Below are 18,730 nucleotides of genomic sequence, written 5' to 3'. Positions count from 1 at the left end.
TTTCCTGCAGTCACAACAGTTATAATATTAGAAGGCTCATGCAACATACATTAGAGCTTTAAAGAAATAGACAGTGATAACATGTGAGTCAGATAACGTGTTTTTATTTCGGTATCAAACAATAACTTAAAGGCTGCAATTGTGTACGGGAACGTGTTGTACAGCTCAGTACAACGACTTACGTCTGTGTCTGAGGAGTACTTTGAAATAAACACAATTTAGTAGTTTTTATTTAAAAAAAAGCAACAACAAAAAAATATCAGTTAATCTGAACTGATGAATATATATTCTATAAATAGACGAGCTGCATTGAGAAGTTAATGCACTTTAACGTACGGTGAAGTGTACATGATATGATTACGCGTCTTCCTGAGGCCGTTGTTCAGTCAGAACGAGGGAATCAAACGCCCGTTTGCTACTGTACAATATTTACATTTTCACAGCAAATTAAGTCCCAATATTGAACTATTGGGGTACAGCTGCCACCTCCTTCCAGCAAGTGCTAACAACTGATGGGTGAAATTTAAAAATTATTATATATATACAAATTCACATCATTAGAACGGGCAGCAGGGCACCCTATAAATGAATCTTTGCACCGTTTAGCGAAAACAAATGTTTTTCAACACAAGCTGTGCACATGTTTATACCTCCGCTACGTCTGTAAAGATGTCACTTAAAAAGTACTGGGAGACACTGGTTGGCTCCTCCTCCGCCGAGCTGATCTGCACGCAGTCGCTTTCCCGAGAAGCTGTAACCTACAGAGCAACACAGGAGCAACTTTGAAACCACCTCACAAGCGCACGAAGGTGAGAGTGTCTCATGGTCCTCACCTCTGGGCTCTGACAACAGCCAGCTGTTGGGGTCGTGCTCCGTTCAGCTCTCCTCTGCGTCTGTGGCGAGGAGGGAACTTCCTGTGGTGACTGTGCGGGCGCGACGTTCCGAGGCGTTGTGCTGGAACGTTGTCCAGCTCTACGTGGGGCTTTGACTTTAGAGATGGAGGAAGCGGCTTTGGCAGGTGCAGGAATGCTTGAAGTGAAAAGATTAGCAATTTGAGAGGAGAAATTTGTCCCATTCAGATACTTACAGTTGAAGAATTTGCTGATTAGCAAATGTTACATGTTCAAACGTGAGATGTTGATATAATTTCATTGTTTTGCCCCTCACCTCGTCCGTCTGCGGGCCCTAGCCGTCGACGCCTCTGAGCCGCATGCTCGAGTCTCCACTTGATCCCCCCTTTCTGTCTGGCTTTCAGTAGTGACCTCATCGCCTGCATTTGCTGTTGCATCGCAGGCGTTTGGCTCCACAGTTGGGGTGAGGTCTGGAACGAGGGCTTTGCCGCTTTGTTTTGTCCTCCCCTTCGTGGGCTTGACCGGTATTTTGGCTGCTTCAAAGACAGACAGGTATAAGAGGATGTGTCTAATCAGCTGAGAGCATGTTGCAAGCACATAATTATCCTTCAAACACCTTTTCTTCCGGTGCCTCTTGGTCTCAGCTTTGTTGAGGTACTTGTAGAATCGTTATTATTCTCTACAGTCTTGGGTGACTGGACTGTTGGACTCGCTGTTCCATGAACACAAAGAGTAAAGACTTACAGTCAATGACACAACATTAGCCATAAAAAAGTTCGGATAAAGTTAACCATTATACCTTGTTCCACATCCACTGAATGCTCCATTGTGGAATCCTTCTGTAGGTGAAAAAATGTATGCTTCAAATTTCATCATTTTGCAGATTCAAGTGGTTTCTTGCAAAATCACATACTTCATGTGCAGCCAGGACACGCCCAGAATCATTTATGTTGATGCTGCTCGTCTCTCCACTCTGCTCTGTGGACGTGAGCACAGGGACGCCAGAAGCAGACGCATCTCCTGCTGCTGCCTCCCCCTGTTCTCCAGGAAGCCCGCTGAAGGGTGAAAACAGGTCAAGCCCCAAACCAAATCGCCTCCACACCGGTCTAGATGACTAGCTGATAACAACCGTCACAAACCTCAGTTGGGGTATTGAAGCATCTGTGACAGGAAGATAGGAGAGGGGCTCAGCTGCACTGTCCACCACCTCCCCTGATGAGGAGACCGGGATTTCAGTCAGAGAGAGGATGAAAAAGGGCTCATCTGGATCTGAAGGCACCTGCTCTAACAGCACTAATGAGGAAGACAAGAAGCATTTTAGTCAAAGAACATTGTAGAGCTGATCCTGAATGGAGAGTCAGCGATGCTCAACTTACTGTCTGAGAACAAGGGGAGACATGGACGGCTTTGGGTTCCTTCTGCACTGGATGTTGGAACACTCTAGTATCAGAATCAAAAAATTTTTTTTTTCAAATTAAAATAGAAGAAAGATAATAAAAGTGCTAAGACATATGCAAACTTTTGCCCATTTGCACCTGGGTAGGTGGGACTTGAGTTAAACACCCCAGAGAGGATTCAGCGTCATGTGATGGAGGGTTAGGTTGACCCAGTTGTACCGCAGCAGCGCCAGAGTGAGGCTCTGGGCGACTCTCTTGTTCAGCAGCGCCCCCTGCTGGCTCCTTCTCGGGTCTGCGTTCACGCACAGCTTCGTGGGAAACAGAAGCATCCACAACCTTTGAAGTGCTACAATCTAAAAGAAAAAAATAAATCAACAAAATATTGTAGAAGGATGTTTCAGAGTAAGGCATTGTTTTAAATTTTGAAATGTCAAACCTGCTTGTGCTTCATTCTGGGCTGGCTGCACCCTTGGAAGCTGACTGCTGCGGGCCAGGTTGGGTTTAGGTTTTATGAGCCTGCCTCTGCGAGCTGGACGAGCTTTGTTCGTGAAGGTAGAGCCACTTGACTCCAACTGTGATTCATCAGTACTTTAATAGGGGAAAAAACAACATTACAAAATATTTGAACAAAAACTTTTTTGTTTTTAAGCCTGACTAAATTTATGACTCATGTCTTACCTGTGAGCAGACTGAGATCTTTCATCTGAACTTTGACTGACTTCAGTGGTTTTAGACGCCTGTTCCGCTGCAGCTTGACTTTTGTTTTCCTCCTTATCTAGTTTAGTAGTGGATGCAGAATTTATTTCTGATTTTGTGCGGTCCTTTTCTAAAATTTGGAAACTTGAAAATTCAGCAGAATCCGGTGGCTGGGTTTTTAACTCTGTAGCTCCAGTAGAGACATCTACTTCGCTTCCTCCTTTGACTTCCACTTCAGTGTTACTTGACATTTTGTCCCCTGTGGATGTTTCACCACTTCCCTTTTCAGGAGCTGCAGCTGTCAGTAGCGAACAAATCTCAGCGACCTGAGTGGAAGCTAACACAGAGGACGCATCCTTATCACCTGTGCAATCCAGTGATGTCTCCATCTCTGCTGCAGCAGCTTTCACTGAGTCGAGTGGTTGGGTATTCACGGATAAATGTACTGACATCCGGTTCTCACCCTCTTTTTCCGTGGGCTCGGGTTCTGAATGTACAGTGCTTGCGTGCTCAGACTGTTGCTCTTCCATTTCACTCGAAGGCGTGTTCATCTGCTGCTGATCTGGGGTTTTACAGGTTCCCTTGGGGGGCAATTTTGTCCGCGATGCTTTGATTGAAGACGTTAGATTGGGTTTGGGCTTGACTTTGACAGAGCGCCGCCTTCTGTGAGCAACACTTGATTCTGAGCTTTCTGAGCTTGAGTCGAGCTCGAACCCAACAGCTGTCTTTTGTTCCTCTGTTTTAATGGATGATTCCAGTGATGGTACTGAAACTGCAGTGCTGCTACTTTGACTTGATTTTTCAGCAGTACCAGTTGACTGATCTTCCACCTCTGCCATTATGTCTTTACTAGATTCAGAGATCACTACTTTTTGACTGACCGGCAGATCTTTCCCCAGTGATGTAGGTGTTGTGGACTCAGATGCTGATCCTGTCTGTTCACTTCTGGGCTGGAGGTTTCCCACAGAACTTCCACCTGCTGCACCTGAATCATTCTGACCAAGCATTGCATGGTCTGTTTTCTTCCCCTCATCTGTGGGTGGCAGAGAACTGCTTAAGTCCTGGGATTCTGACAGATCTGACACTGGAGCAGTGCTTTCAATCAGTTTTCCTTCAGAGGCTTTTGTGACCTGGGGCTTTGACCGAGCAGTTCTACATGTCAGTGGCAGGTTGGGTTTGACTTTCTGCATTCGGCTCCTTCTTGGCTGTAAAGGAGATGCAACTTCACCCTGTGCTTCTTGGCTGACTGGTAAGTCTCTTGCTGCAGATTTAACCACAACATCAGATTGGTCACCTTTGTCCTGGATTAGGACTGTATCTGTATTCAATCCTTCCTCAACCGTTTCTCTGTGTGACATTTCAGGAGATTCTACATTAGAACCACTCTCAGTCGTATAAGCCATTGTTTTTTCATTTGTAGATGTAGAAGCTGATACTGAAAAAGTTCTGGAATCTTCATTACTCAGCTGAAAGTTGTCTTCCAAAATAATTTTGTGTCCTGAGGAATTTCCACCTGATGTTGCTGCATCTAAATCAACTTGACCAAATGTTGCTTTGTCTAGATTTTTCTCCTCGGCTTTAGGTTGTTCCTCTGTAGTACCTAAATTTAACGGCGGTTTCAAGTCTGACACCAGACCAGTGTTTTCAGTCGACTTTTCTGAAGGGGTGGCACAACTCGGTTCTGGTTCTACCTCTGCTACTGGTTTGGGGATTGGACTTTTCGTGGCCTGAGGTTTTGACCGAGCAGCTCTACATGTCGGTGGCAAGTTGGGTTTGACTTTCTGCATGCGGCTTCTTTTTGGCTGTGAAGACGCAATCTCACTCTGTGCTTCATGACTGACAGGTAAATCTTCTTCAGATGATCCAATGAAAGCAGCAGATTGGTGACCATCTTTTTGATTTGGGGCAGAATCTGTGTTTAATCCTTCTTTAAGTTGTGACTCTGTGACTGATTTGCCAGGTGCTGTTGAGCTACTCTTGCTCTCAGTCACTTCAGCCTGTGAAGACGTTGAGCCTCTCTCCTGGTTGGCTTGTTCAAAACTGGGTTCAAACTGGCTTTCAGCCTTTGGAGGTTGACAGAGTTCAAGATCCAGCACAGTTTGCGGCGGACTTTTCTCTAAACTCTCTGTACTTGACTGAAGGTGAGGGACAGGGTTTGGATCAGAACTCGTCCACTGCTCATCACAAATCTGATCATTGTCGCCGTTGTCTGCTTGTTGCTCCTCGGTGGCACTTGTTTCATTGTTTGACGTTGTCCCTGCAGCTAAGCACAGCAGCGCATTTGCATTTATTTAAACCATAAGAAAATAACTTCATCATGTGGAATACTGTGGTGTCTGATCTCTGACCTGGTACGTGAGCTTCTGTGTCTGCTTGATCCTGTGAGTAAAGGTTCCCGATGGTCAACAGGGTTTGAGCAGCCTCGTTGTAGCTTTCCTCCTCAGTACCTGAAACACAAAGACAATGAAAAATACATAAAAATGTATACACCATACATTATATGCACACACCTCTTGCAATTAACCTTTTCAACGTACCTTCTGTGTGTTCTGAAGAAAGGAAGTCAATAACATCCTACAAAGGGAACAAATATATTTAAATAAAAATAAAATTAAAAGCAAGAAAGTTCTCAGCCAAGTCTGAAATAGATGTAAAGGATGTGATGTGAATGGGAAAATGTGTTACATAAAAGATGTATCAAGAGGCTGAAATAATTGGTAAACATTACATTAAAATAAATATATCACCTAATCTTGAATGTTACACTTCAGATTTCATTTTATCTAGTAATGCATCAATACCAGTATCTGGCCAAACAGTGCAAGTTATGCAATACATTTTCTACCTGAAGTCAATGTAATTGTCACAATCATGATTGAATTTGACTTTTTTGCATTTTAGGCACAGTTCACTTACAACTAGCAGATCCAACTGATGATCACACGTCTCATTATGTGCCTCCTCACAAGAGGCATCAGGGCACAGTGCAACTTGGGAGATGCCCAGTACATCGGGTATATTGGCCAAGATATCAAGCTAAGTGTGGGATGAGGGGAGGGTTTGAATTATGGAACGTACAAACGTGCACAAAAAAAACAAATGGAGAAAAACAAAAATGTGTTATGAATTATGTAAATAAAAAATGAACTGCGTGTCATGTGAAACGGTTTCATACCTCCTCCATTGTCTCCTCCACCATTGAAATTTTAGCCTGGGGGGAGCGCAGGCTGGCAGGCACAAACGCAGGGGCAGTGCTATCCTCAATGGGGCTACATGCTGGGTTCAGCTCCTCCTCACCCTCTTCTTGCTCCCACTGCTGTCCATTCTCCTCGTCGCTCTCATCCGACTGAGAAGCTCTGAGGGTGACCAGCCTGGGCTTTTTGGACTCCTGGTCAGATTCTGGCGCTGATGATCTCCCCCTCTTGGCCGTGCATTTAGGTTTGGGCTTGGCAGCAGGGGGGGACTGCTGCACTGGTGAGGAAGATGCGGGTTCAGACACCGGCTTAGTGGGTTTGGGAACTCTCCCATACCTACAAAAGACAACCACACATGATGAGCTACTTGTGTCTTTTTTCTTTCAAAAACTGGGAATTAAGTGTTTATAGATATGTTTAAGAATGTACTTTTATTAACAGAACATTAAATACCTGGTAGGTTTTGGAGGTGCAACAGGAGCTTGGTCGTCATCAGAGGAATTCTCCTCATTAGCGGAACTTTTTGATGCAGCTTCATTTACCTGAGACGTATATGACACGGAATAATTATAACGACAACAAACAAATGTAGAAAAAAAAAGATTGATTCTATACTTTGAAAATGAAAATACCTTCTTGGAGTTTGCATCAGTCAGATTCTCATCTGCACTCTCTTTGGCTTTGGTGGAGGGCGGTGGGACCTTCTTACCCAGCTTTCGACCCAAAGGCAGTAATGGTTTTGGTGCTCTGCCTCGCGAAAGTTTAGCGGGCGTGACTGCGGTGTCTTTGGCGTCCGTATTTTCACCGTTCAAAGAACTGAGTATCAGGAGAAGATAGAACATTTGTATTGCAAACATAACCTGCATAAGCAACTTCTTTTTAGGTAGGAAGTTTGTTTACTTGTCTGAGTTTTTGGGATCCTCAGGAAGTGCTGCTTCAGTGTCCTGAGGTGTGTCGGGCTCATCTATGTACAGTAAAAAAAAAAAAACACTAAATGGTGCTTCAAGCAGCAAGGAAGCCAAGACATACCTAAACGCTTCATTACCTTGATCGCTGCTCTTTTCCCCCTTTTTGCTTCTCTTCTTACGCGGCTCCTTTCTTGAAGTATCCTCTCCGGTCTTTCTTTTCAGTTGCTTTATAGGTTTGGAAGCAGTGGCCTCCCCTTCATTACAGAGAAGCTCGTTCTCCTTTCCTCCCCCCTCCTCGTCCTCCAAATCCGGTAGGTTCTCATCTTCCTCGCCTTCCTCTTCTACATCACTCAGCTTCTTTGCAGACTTTCTTCCTGTAAAGGTAATGGAAACAACAATAAAAACAACAACAGCAACAATAACAGAGATAAACAAGACATGAGAGGAGTGTTACCCTTTGCTTTTCTCTTCCTGGGAGGTTTCTCAGCAAGTGACTTGAGTTTCTTCCTGTTTTGCTGAACTTCCATAATTTTCTCTAGCAGCTTAGAGAAATATTCTATGTCCAACTTGCGTCTTTCTCCTACAAAACAATTCATTTGGAAATTATTGTTTCTGAATCAAAACACACACACACACAGGTGATATCTAACCGACTCAATAAAGAGGACTATGTGCTTACTGAAAGCTTTGTCGATCCGCCAGGCATTCTGTCGTTCTTCTTTTTTGAACTTGTTCTGAAAATGATTTGAATTATTCTCACATTTTCTCACATCATTATATTTTCATTTTCTGCAATGTTATATCAGACTACACTCATTTAACCTGGTGTGGCTAATTGTATGCGCACCCAACACTGACCTTTATCTCTGCTCGAGCTCTGTGAGGAAAGAGCTGGCAAATCATGGAGAAGTCTGTCCCCACCATACTAATGGCCAGAAAGAACATGTCCGTCTCTGGCAAACACAGAAAAAGAAAGAATGAAGACTACATCCAAACGTACGTCATGCATATTGTACTTATCTATATTTGTGTGAGCCTGACCTTCACTACACCAAGGCTTTGAACAGGTCCCCTTCCTGAAGCTGGAATAGGTTGTAGTGGAGCCACGTTCAAAGATGGGATCTCGGTCATGTACTGGGTTTGGCCCTTTTGCTCGCTGGACCTCCACTGTTAAGCTGAATTATAAATTGAGACGATATGAAGCCAACCAATCCAGAAAGAAGAAAAAAATTTTTGATCGTATTGAAATACGACTAACCTTTCTTCATCAATTATCAATGAGCCATCCTCTGCTACTTTGACCTGAGGAACCATGAGACCTTCGTCCCCCTCTTCATCTGCTTCCTCATCTTCCTCCTCCCTTGGACTCATTATTTTAGGGACGATGTCAGGTTGCTGTGCTCTTTCTGGAGACGTACTGAGTTTACATAGTACAGAATTATGAAGTATTTATTATGTTGTTTATTTACATAAGACTAACAAAGACGTCATTACAACCTTCCTGGTGATGCTGGAATCACCGTCTCTTCCTCCTGAGTTGAATTTTCTAAGCTGGAGCTGAAAAAAAAAAGTATTTAAGCAAATTAAATAAGCGAACAAAAGGAAACCTCTTCTCATATTCAGATTTGTTAAAGTAGCCAAAATAATTAAATTATTAATAATTAAATTGCAAAAGGATACTCACGACATGGGGTTAGAGAGTGGGACATAGTGAAGAAGGTCCCTCATGGTCATTTTGGTAGGATCTAAAGTAAATTCCTTTAGACGCGTCTTAGCCTTCCTGCGTTTCTACAATATCAAATAGTTTAACAGTTTAACATTTAATGTAACATTAAAACACTAAAGTGAAGATAAATATGAATATAAGTATTGAGAACACTCAGGGTTCACCTTTTCTTTGTGTCTCTCCTCCCGGAGCAGCTCTTTGAGCTTCTGGGCCTTTGCCAGTCTCTGTAAATCTGACGGGTCGTTCAGGAGCCTACTCAACGACAACGCTGAAGGTGACAGCGAAAGCTTACTCTTAGAAGACACGAGAGTCTTGGCTTTCTCCGACAGCTCAAGGGCTTCTTTATCTGGTATAAGGAAGGGTACTCTGGGAGGAGCTTCTTTAACCTGGCTGCCTGAGGTGCTTTCTAACTGTTGGCCACTGTCTGCTGGCTTAAGCGAGTTCTCGGCAGGGGGAACAGCTGAAGCAGCTTTACTTTCTGGAGGGACGTGTGTGGGTTTAGGCTGCACTTTAGCCTGCTTGATGTCTTCTGAAGGCCTCCGTCGCCTTGGAGACCGAAGTCCAGGGGAAGCTGCTGTAGGACTGGCTTGGCTGGATGTTGTCATTTTTTTAATGTCTGAGCCAGAGGCTTCAACAGCAATTTCAGAGACTGGCTTGACAGGAGATTTTGCTGCTCGAGCAAGCGGTGCGAGGCGGCCCGGCGCCACTTTGGGCTTGACAGAAAATCGTTTCCTTCTCTGGAGCGCAGCTGAGGAGCTGCCACCTTCCCCATTCTGGTCATTGCCATCCCTAAAGCGTAACAATATTTTAATTGAGATGCAAAATGATACTGTCATGGTGTCCAAAAATAATTTGCTAGTTATTTATGCCTACTCACCCCAAGGCTGCATTTTTTTCTGGGGTGACAACAGACTTGTCATCAGTCACAGCAGGACCGCTGTTGCCCTCAGCGACATCTCTGGAGGTCTCCTTGGGATCCTGATTCGCTGAAGGGGCTTCCTGAGGTGCTGCAGGTGCTCTCCCTCCTGTACCGACATTGGGCCGGACGCTGAATCTCGACCGACGAAACATTTTTATCTTGAAAGCAAACAAATCAAGTCATTATAAATAATGTAAGCAAAGTTCAACAATATGGCTGTAGACGAGGCTGGAGGGCGAGTTCTAACTTCAGGTCACAGAAAGCTGTGCTGCAGCCATTTTCCAGAAAGTCAGACATTGGACCTAAGGCCGAGGGAGCGAAGCAGAGAGCTAGAAGCTAATGGAGGTGATGGACGAGACGAGGTGAGACTAGAACCGTGAGTTTGTCTGACTCTCAGACCCACTGTACGTTTTGTGTTGCTCTCTTCTGTCTCTCTTGATGTGATCCCACAACGTCTGTGCATCTATAGTGCAGTGATGCTTATTTAATGTATAATTACTGAACATCGAACATAAAGCAATAAATCCCTATTCTCTACGGCTACGCCGGTTAACAGTCCACGTACAGTGCTACAGAAGCCGTTTGACAGACAGGACTGGTTAGTGGGAGCGATGCTGACAGGTCTGACAGCTACTAAACACCACGACCGAACCAGCGGCAGGCGTTTAAAAAGCTAATGCGCCTCAACAACAACGCCAGTCAGAAAGACGTAACGAACAAACTACAAAAACACGCGCAAAAATGCATAAAGCTCTACTGAAGCTCGCAGGATGAGACTTTGTTTACGGGTGTCCCCGCTTTGTTCCGTCCGGACGCTAACGTCAAAGAGCCGAGCGGCTCACGTTTAATGTTTTACTACGTCTACGTGTGTTAACTGACCAACGCAGACGTACCTGCTCCGGAGTAAGTCGCCTGTTGGTAGAAATTAGCTTCCAGGCGTCGTCGACGAGTAGCAAGTAGCGGAATCCATGCACCCACTAGTCCGCCATGATTTTCTTCACGCGATATTTGCGTGACAGAAGCAGTGGCTTGTGGGTAATGTAGTGAGAGCGCTGCAAAGCCGCGATGAGGTAACTCTACTCAGTCTGTGTGCAAGATCTGCCTAAACATTAAACCAGGGCAAATTTCTTCTTAGTTAAATGTTTTTTCCTTGACATAACTAACAAAGTGTTATTTTTGGCTTCACTGGACAAAAACAAACATATCTCCAATGTATAGTATGCACGGTTTCCAGTTTCAGTTACAGGATTGATTGAGAGTTGTTATTGTAGTAGATATTAAGAAGCTGTTTTTTAACTACTAAAATTATAAATATATTGCTCTAAACTAAATGTGGAGCTGTAATCATTTTAAGTGGACTTCACCCAGGGTGTAATGAGGTTACAGGCTTATTAGTGTTACACTAGAAACTTAAAGGTTACTCAACATACTGTACTTTGAGAGTCTGTTTAGTCCAGGCATTTTGTAAATTCAAATTAGACAAGGCTGTTGTGTAACAAACAAATTAAAAATTTTTCAACACTTTGCAGAATTATAAATGAATTATTTTATTTCTTTAATGCACACACCATCAGCAACAATCCTCTTTGGACACGCCTTCTCTCACACATCTTCAGCAGATCATGACATAACATTTACTTCTCAGATCAGTGGTCTTTCAGAAATAAAGGAACTACTGATTTGACAGAAAAAAAGATTAGAGGTTTTATAGAAGGACGGGTTCAGGGTCAAAACTCGGAAGAGTTTATGATTTAGATTGTCTTTCGCGTGTTGTAGCAGCTCGTGCCAAAGACCTTAATTCGTGGGAGGATCTCCCTTCGCTGCACTTACTTCATTCCAGCTGTAAAGGCAAACAAAAATACATAAATATAAAATATAGCAGACTTGTCATTTATAAATAAACTCAAAAAAATGAACAGATACTTACATCTGGATTGGTCAAGCAAATGGATTTCCAAAAGCATCCCCAAAAGCAGATGTTGAAGCACAGCTTTGAGTGACAGGAGCCGCTTGCTGTATCACGACAAAAAGGCCAAAATTAGATTAATTAACTATTACAGCGGCCTATTAATGGACCGTCAATGTGGATGCGTCAATGCATCTGTCTACGTACCATGGGTACGGGAGGCATTCCAAATGGACTCGAGTCCATGGCACCAAAAGCTTTATCAAACATGTCCTGACCGAGGCCTGGCCCCTGGGCTGGTGCTGGAGTGATTGCGATGGGAGTAGAAGAGAAGGCAGCATCCAGGAGGCCGGGGGCAACGCTGGGAGCTGGAGCTGGCAGAGGATTGGGTTTATGGACATCTAAACGCGGACATTGAGGGGGAAAAAAAACAAAACAAAATTAGACTAATCTACTGTACATGTCAACTATCAAAATCTCTCTGAATGCATGATGTAGCTAGTTTTACCATTAACAGCTCCTGACATCTGATGGATATCAAAGTCGTCGTGATCGGCAGCATCCTGAGCCACACCCACTTTGCTAGAAAAGTACTCATCAAACGACCCGGCCTCGCCGCTGCCGGGGGCTGGAGCAGCGTTGGGTACCTCCCCTTTCCTCGCTGGTATGGCAGGGGGCTTGGCAATCTGGAAGTCCTTGAACATGTCCTTTCCGGTTTTCTTCTCTCTATCGCCGAGGGGATCCAAAGATGTAAACGCGCTGTTCTCCACCTTCGGAGGGGCCTCTTTAGCAGGAGGCCTGGGAGGCGGGCGGGACGGGCCCTGCTGGTCGCCCATCACGGGGAACGAGGCGGGGTGGAAGGGGTTGGTGGACGCGGGCGGACCCCAGCCCGGGGGGGCGAGCGGGCCCTGGCTCCACGCATGCGGCGGGACGCCGTACTGAGACGGCATGTGCTGGCCCCAGGCTGCCGGTGGCATGGGAGGGGCGCCAAAGGCAGACGGCTGCGGGAAAGCGGGCCGAGGGACCGGAGCCGTCACTCCGGGCATGGGGAACATGGAGGGCGCCGCGGTGGAGGCTCCCCACATGCCTGCAGCAGGGACACTTGTGGCAGCAGGAGGGCCTAGCTGAAGATTCCCTGAATATAAAAAAAATGAACATGAACTTTTAAAGGTAATAAAAGGCAAAGCAAGAGAAATACGTCTGACATGATGGAAGTGAGGCAAGTTCCCGACTTGTGCATTACCCAGAGCTGCTATCGAGGAGGGAGCCGGGGCAACAGCTGCACTGTTAAAAAAGTCATTTGGAGCAGGTGACCCCTCTGAGTTACCAGGGGCAGCAAACAGCTCTGCTCCAAACAGGTCACTCGCTGTGGACTAGTCACAAACAGCACAGCACATATTAGGTTAAGGTTACACCGCACAGCATTTTATACATGCAGCACCCAGAGTTAAAAATTAAGACGGAACCCACCTTTTAATTCACATTTACCTATGCATGCTATACAGATGTTGTTGTTTTTTTACAAATGCATGAATATTAGTAGACAGATGTGACTGCAGAAATGACAAAAGGGCTGATTGTTCAGAGTAACAGTCAGCGACAGAAAGATGTCACCACAGGCGCATGCATAAGGCAGAAAGGACCCAAACAGCAGGTTCTTCACCGCCGGTCACAGTCACAGGCCTTGCATCTCATCTAAGGGCATCTCCCAGGCATCCCGCCAGCCACCAGTGCATAACCCAAACGCTCACTGTACGTGCACATGAATACGCATGCAACGCTGACTACTCCTACTACCTTTGTGCTCCTTCGACCTCGTCCGGCCTTTGCGCTCTGCGGAGGGGGGTTTAGCACGACTGAGTCCTTGCTAGGAGTCAGGGCGGATTGCGGGTGTTGAGTTACGCCGTTAGTGAGCGGAGGGGCTTTCGAGGGCAAGTCAAAAAATGGGTTACTGGCCGAGAGGCCTTGTCCGGAATCATTGCCGTCCATCAGGGTAATCGTCCGGCCCTGAGTTATTTTGCCCCCTAGTGGCCACTGTCCGTTACTGAGAGCGAGAATCATGGTCTTGCTCGTTAACTCGTTCGCCTTTTGACTCAGGTGTTCAGAGTCTCCATTCAAACATCCATTGATAATTGTATTACTAGTGCAATCAGCAGGGCTGTGCAGGTCGTTTGCGTAGAGGACGAGCTGTGAATGACCGGTGTCTGGCCGAGTGGGAGATTTGGAAAGGGGGTCGTCTTTGAAAGGGTCACTGTCTGGGGTTGGAAAGTAACCAAATGTGGAGGAAAAAGGATTCTCTGTGTGCGGAGATGGCGTAAGTAGACCGGAAGATATAAAGGACTTTCCCTTTATGCAATTTTGATTGCTGTCAACTTCAGCAGAAAAGTCCAGCAAGAGAATATCATTAGAGTCCTGGTTAGCATGAGAGAAAAAAAAACAAAACAGATTCATGATTCAGTTCAACAGAGAAAGACGAACATGTCGACACAAAGAGGAATGAATTACATAGTGTGAGATGATGTGAGCGTTTAAAGCTGCTACTTTTAAGCCATCTACCCCCCAATAACAGTAAACTGCAGAGTCTCTCTAACTTGGAAAAACTCAGAGCAACAGAAAAAAGTATAAAAATGCTAAAGTCAGCAGTGCAGTGGGTCCATGACCTAAAACTGAACCCAGTGAAGCATCTCAGCAACAACACTGACACTACCGCTACCGACCACCAGGGGTCGCCATACACCAATAGCTACTCTGTAACAGACAGTAGATCAGGTTTTACAAGTAGCAGCTTTAAAAGTCTCAACATGAAATTAACGAACATGAAGCATACAACTGTTTCGAATCAAGCCAAAAAAAGAAATCTAATTTATAATAATATTTGTTAAGGTCACAACTAAAAACTGTAGTAGTCTTGAAAGAATCGAGCACACACGTCTGACCACTATTATTGAGCATATGGATTCAATATTAATGGCCATGAAAAATAACATATAGAGCAGAACCTGTGTGTAATATTTTCTTCCATTGTTTGTTCCAGATGCAGAGAACATTTTACAACATGGCAGCACACTTACGTTTGGAGCCTGGATGTCTGGGGGGGTTGACATGGCTCCAAAAAGATCGAGCTGCTCCACCGGCTGCTTGTCAAAAACAAGAAGAAATCAACTGCAGTTAAACATTTACTGTAGTTTTAGTTTTTACTCGGCGTCAGAGGCTGCAGCACAAGTTACGTACTTGGGCAGGTTTTACTTCACCGTCCACACTCAGCAAGGCATCATTTCCATTCTGGGGTGAAAAAAAAAAAAAAAAAAAAAAAAGGACAAGTTTTAAAAAACAGATTGAAAGAAACCGGAGAAAACAAGTTCAGAGCTTCCGCGCGCTTACCTCAACCACAGTGCCGCCATTTTCCGGCTGTGGGCAGAGGCAGAGCGTTAACAGTGACTTATTCTCCTCATTTCCTGAGGCGCGTGTCATTTCACATCATTTCAGTGGAATGTCTGAAGATGTGATTCAGTGAGAGAGCACAGAGAGGCAGTGTTGGCTTTCAACGCTGCCTCCAAACGGCCTCACCGGAGCTTTTCCTTCCCCCCCCCCCTCCTTTTTCCAACTCAAAAGCCTGACTTACCTTCCGCGACGCCTCCGCCTCCTTGCTCCTCATGTTGAAGATGACCTGGAACAGGTCCTTGAGGTCGACCACCAGCGGCTCCGCCTGCGTGGCGACAGTTGCACACCGTGAGCGTGGCCGCGCTGCCGTGCGGCTGCGTGGCCCGTGTCGGCGGCGAGCGCTACCTGCTGCGCGGTCTTGATGGCGAAGAACTGGTGCTGGCCCTCGGCGCCGCACACGTACCCGAACGCCCTGTTGTCGGTCACGTCTCTGGCGATGAAGGAGATCTTGTTCACCGCGTGCTCGTGCTCGATGACCTGCGAGGAGCGCCGAGGTGTCAGCATTGGGGATTAAAGCGATGAAGAGTCACTCGTGATGAAGAGGAGGTACTCACTCCCGATTTCTCATCGATGACCTTGATGCCGGACATGGAGATGTTGACCCAGATCCTCTGCTTGTGTTTGCCCTGGGACCGAGCGGCCACGGCCATACCCTGGATGGACACAAACCACAGCGGGGGCCTCAGACGCGTGTGAGCGGCTGCAGCCGGGCGAGGTCTCAGACGCAGCGCTGCACCTTGAGTTTCATCATGGAGTCCTGGCACATCTTGTCCCCCCGGGCCTCCGGGACGTCATCGATGCCGATCAGCTTCGCCTTGTACCGCACGCCGTCCCCTTGAAACCTGCTCAGCAGGTACTCGTCCGTCTTCTCCGAAGCTGTAAACGTTCAAAAGCTCTGATTTGTGCTCCATTTTAGGTCCTAAATGATGCGTTTTCGATCCGTCACTCACGTTTCTTCTTCTCCTTCTTGAACGGCACCCTGGACGCGGCCGTGGCGGGGGAGGCCGGGGGGGTGGTGGAGGTGGCGGCCGGGGGGGAGGGGCCGGGGGCGGCCGGGTCGGCGGCGCCGCTCTCCACCTCTGCGGACATGGCGCGGAGCACAAGTGGACGGTCGTGGAGGGGGGGGGGGGGGCGTTCAAGACGGCGGATCAGAGGAGGTCAACGGAGCAGGTGACTCCTAACACCCACACATGCTGCTCCCGTCGTTCGCCTGGGCCGGAAAAAAAAAGTGATTTTTTTTTTTGTTGGATCTTAATCATTCAGTTTAAAACGCTCCACAGTAAAGATTTACAGCCACCGAAAAACACTTTATGGAGAGAAGCATAACAAGACATATGACCCATAAAACATCAACCCTACAAAATATCTACCCTGAGATCCTGCTTTACTGCTGAGTCAGCTGTTCAGCCCCGTAAAAGGAGGAAATCACCCTAAAGATGAAGGAAGCTCCTCCTCTGAATTTGTCACAATCCTTTATGGGATGAGTGACCACTTAGAAAGGAATTCCAGGAGGTGTCATTTGGAGTTCACGGGTCATCAGGGTTCTGGAATCGCCCGGTCGCATCATGTGACGGCTGGAACCGCCGAAACGGAACGTCTGCTCAAAACAGAACCACCAACAGGACGTAGAACCGCCACAGAAGAGGCCGCAGCCACTGGACCCGTCCACACGTCCACACTCAACAACCTGCCCCAGAAATGGGCCGAGCGGGGACGCACAAACACTGACAACCAACAGGACACGGGCCCGAATCACAAACGTACCTTCAGGACCCGCTCCGGCCGCGGCGCTGCTCACAACAGCGGCGGAACGAGGCCGCGAGCGGACAAAGGTTGGGAACGGGCAAAGGTCGAGCAGTTACCTGAAGTTAATGTTACGCCAGCGGCGCGAGGAGGTCCCGTGATGCGCAGCTGATGCAGAACCAGTGGGAGCGTGAACACACCAGGGAGAGGCCCTCAGGAGCAGAACCGGCCCCGCAGTTACTGCATCAAACAGGCAGTTTGGTGCGAGCGCAAAGGAAACGGGACGAGGGCGGAGGGAAATCCAGCCCTGAGCCAATAGTTACATCTGCATGAAACTTTTCCGAAGCATCTGGCACCCGGTGCCGAGCTCGGGTCGGAAATGAGCACGTTGGCTCCAGTGGCTGCAGAAATAAGTCCATTAGCACGTTAAAGACAAGGAATCATCCCCAGCTGTGTGGTTCCATGTGAAAACCCAACACAAACACCAAATCTGACCAAGTGAGACGGTGAGCGTCAGCTGCTCGGTTAAAGGATAACGTTTGAACCGTGGACCTTAAGGCACTTTTGTTTTTACGGCATCCGCACAAAGAAGCGCACACAGTAAAGCGTTCGTCAGCGGAATCGCTGCGCGGAGGGGCAGAAGTGTCACAATCCCGGGCCGTCAGGAAACGTAAACTACCGCACATCTGGAGGAAATCAGGGAATGACTCAGTGTGCAAGTGAATGAGATGGTGAAATACCGCGGGCCCAGTGCGGGAGCGCGCGGGCCACGGAGCGCCCTCGCAGAATGAAAACGGTCCCACGAACGGAGACGGAGGAAAAAGAAGTTTGTTGCCTCGTGACGCACGATGTTGGAATCGTGACGCGCCGTCGCCCTTTTGGTGATGAGAACAATGCGAGATTAAAAGTTAACTTTACAAACCTGCTCGAGCTTAATTGGAGGGTTTCCACGTAACTACCTGTAGGCTTCGTCGGCGCGTGGATGAAAGTGCCGTGGCGGGCGTGTGCGCGCGCGGAGATGCTGACACGCTGCCGTGGACGCTGGGCTCTTTTGTTCCCGCGACGCCTCCGCGGCTCCGGCGCGAGCTCAAACTTGGGCTTCGGGGCAGAACCGAGTCAGGCGTCTTTCCACCGAACCGTGGACGGAGAGGAGCGACCGCTGCCGACTCCCACGTTAACCCCTGAGTGGCTGACAGCGCGGACGCGTTCGGGGTTTGAGCCGCGAGGGGGGCGGTCTCCTCGCGTGCGAGGGGCAGATCACCAATGGTGGGCAGGAAATGGCCCGAGTGTTCCGCCCAGGAGATCTGATTTCAGGAGATTTCATTTGTCATGTTTTCACTAACTTGTGTTTTAGGCATAACCGGGTCCAGGATTCAAAATGGCTTCATTTCTGGCACTGTCTGATTGGAGAGAAAACTCTCCTCATTCTGGGATCAAACGCGTTTTAGTGCGTTTAAGAACACTTGATACTGTCACTTTAAGTTGAGATGAAGTGTCAGTTAATTGTTTTGCAGCGTTAAATTCCCCTCTGTAACTCTTTTCATAAGTTACACCAGGTGGTGACTGGGCTCAACAACAAGGCCCAGTATCACCAGTATAACAGCAGGAGGCTGCTCCAGAAACGTGAAATGAAGCAGAACAGAGCAGCCGAGTTCAAACGTTTCAGTAGAACGAAACGTGTCATTTGCTTTGGATTCCGCACGCGTGAACGCACAGAGCGGCCTGGAAACAATGGTTTGGCCCAAGTGATGCAAAAATGCATTGTTGCTCAATATTTGTGGTGGACGTTGTGAAAATGAAAACCATAAATATGTCCCACCCTCCTCCGCTGCGCCGTGGACCGACAATGCTGGAAAACGTGGAGGATAATTATGATAAAGGAGTCGCGGCGGAACAGTGTGTGCGCTGTTATAATGGGGTGTAATGTACGAGGAGTGAGGGGACAGAAA

At 47.0% G+C, this 18,730-nt stretch overlaps 2 protein-coding genes across 9 annotated transcripts; both read right to left on the bottom strand.

Annotated features, from left to right (window-relative positions):
* Window positions 1–88: 88 nt before the first annotated feature.
* Window positions 89–10,723, bottom strand: zgc:162472 (uncharacterized protein LOC553495 homolog). Of its 4 annotated transcripts, none has more exons than XM_029169360.2 (29): window positions 10,585–10,723; window positions 9,650–9,849; window positions 8,937–9,561; window positions 8,731–8,834; window positions 8,544–8,603; window positions 8,305–8,463; window positions 8,088–8,221; window positions 7,905–7,999; window positions 7,726–7,780; window positions 7,501–7,626; window positions 7,184–7,420; window positions 7,039–7,102; window positions 6,771–6,954; window positions 6,592–6,680; window positions 6,120–6,474; window positions 5,861–5,980; window positions 5,482–5,518; window positions 5,293–5,391; window positions 2,927–5,207; window positions 2,685–2,836; window positions 2,387–2,601; window positions 2,228–2,291; window positions 1,991–2,144; window positions 1,765–1,906; window positions 1,651–1,690; window positions 1,468–1,563; window positions 1,168–1,387; window positions 834–1,029; window positions 89–758 (listed from the first exon to the last, which is right to left on the bottom strand). In XM_029169360.2, exons 2-29 carry the CDS (start codon window positions 9,841–9,843, stop codon window positions 645–647), a joined length of 6,411 nt encoding a protein of 2,136 aa, XP_029025193.1. In that variant the 5' UTR covers window positions 9,844–9,849; window positions 10,585–10,723; the 3' UTR covers window positions 89–644. The 4 variants fall into 4 exon arrangements, with proteins under 4 accessions (XP_029025193.1, XP_029025194.1, XP_029025195.1 ...); XM_029169361.2 differs by having other exon boundaries at window positions 1,168–1,384; XM_029169362.2 differs by having other exon boundaries at window positions 1,651–1,687.
* A 490-nt stretch (window positions 10,724–11,213) lies between these two features.
* dab2 (DAB adaptor protein 2) lies at window positions 11,214–18,025 on the bottom strand. 5 transcript variants are annotated; one of them, XM_029169603.3, is made up of 15 exons: window positions 17,704–18,025; window positions 15,989–16,248; window positions 15,775–15,914; window positions 15,593–15,691; window positions 15,384–15,515; window positions 15,220–15,303; window positions 14,979–15,005; window positions 14,829–14,879; window positions 14,669–14,734; window positions 13,395–14,009; window positions 12,841–12,970; window positions 12,106–12,732; window positions 11,805–11,998; window positions 11,619–11,704; window positions 11,214–11,531 (listed from the first exon to the last, which is right to left on the bottom strand). In XM_029169603.3, the coding sequence occupies exons 2-14, from the start codon at window positions 16,125–16,127 to the stop codon at window positions 11,630–11,632; spliced, it is 2,379 nt and encodes a 792-aa protein (XP_029025436.1). In that variant the 5' UTR covers window positions 16,128–16,248; window positions 17,704–18,025; the 3' UTR covers window positions 11,214–11,531; window positions 11,619–11,629. The 5 variants fall into 5 exon arrangements, with proteins under 5 accessions (XP_029025436.1, XP_029025439.1, XP_029025438.1 ...); XM_029169606.3 differs by having other exon boundaries at window positions 14,669–14,731; XM_029169605.3 differs by having other exon boundaries at window positions 17,741–18,025.
* Window positions 18,026–18,730: the final 705 nt, after the last annotated feature.

The sequence above is a fragment of the Betta splendens genome, chromosome 12 (assembly GCF_900634795.4).
Source record: "Betta splendens chromosome 12, fBetSpl5.4, whole genome shotgun sequence".
Lineage (NCBI taxonomy): Eukaryota > Metazoa > Chordata > Actinopteri > Anabantiformes > Osphronemidae > Betta > Betta splendens.
This window is presented reverse-complemented; position numbering and strand designations above follow the sequence as displayed.

Excerpts from the sequence above, each read along its gene's own strand:
- dab2 (XM_029169603.3), bottom strand. The coding sequence starts at position 16,127 with ATGTCCGCAGAGGTGGAGAGCGGCGCCGCCGACCCGGCCGCCCCCGGC. Across the intron at positions 15,516-15,592 it reads TCATCGATGAGAAATCGGGA|GTCATCGAGCACGAGCACGC; the intron begins GTGAGTACCTCC and ends CGCTCCTCGCAG. Across the intron at positions 14,010-14,668 it reads CAGACATCCAGGCTCCAAAC|GACTCTAATGATATTCTCTT; the intron begins GTAAGTGTGCTG and ends CATGCTAACCAG.
- zgc:162472 (XM_029169360.2), bottom strand. The coding sequence starts at position 9,843 with ATGTTTCGTCGGTCGAGATTCAGCGTCCGGCCCAATGTCGGTACAGGA. Across the intron at positions 8,464-8,543 it reads ATTCCAGCATCACCAGGAAG|TACGTCTCCAGAAAGAGCAC; the intron begins GTTGTAATGACG and ends ATGTAAACTCAG. Across the intron at positions 1,564-1,650 it reads TTCAGTGGATGTGGAACAAG|CGAGTCCAACAGTCCAGTCA; the intron begins GTATAATGGTTA and ends TTCATGGAACAG.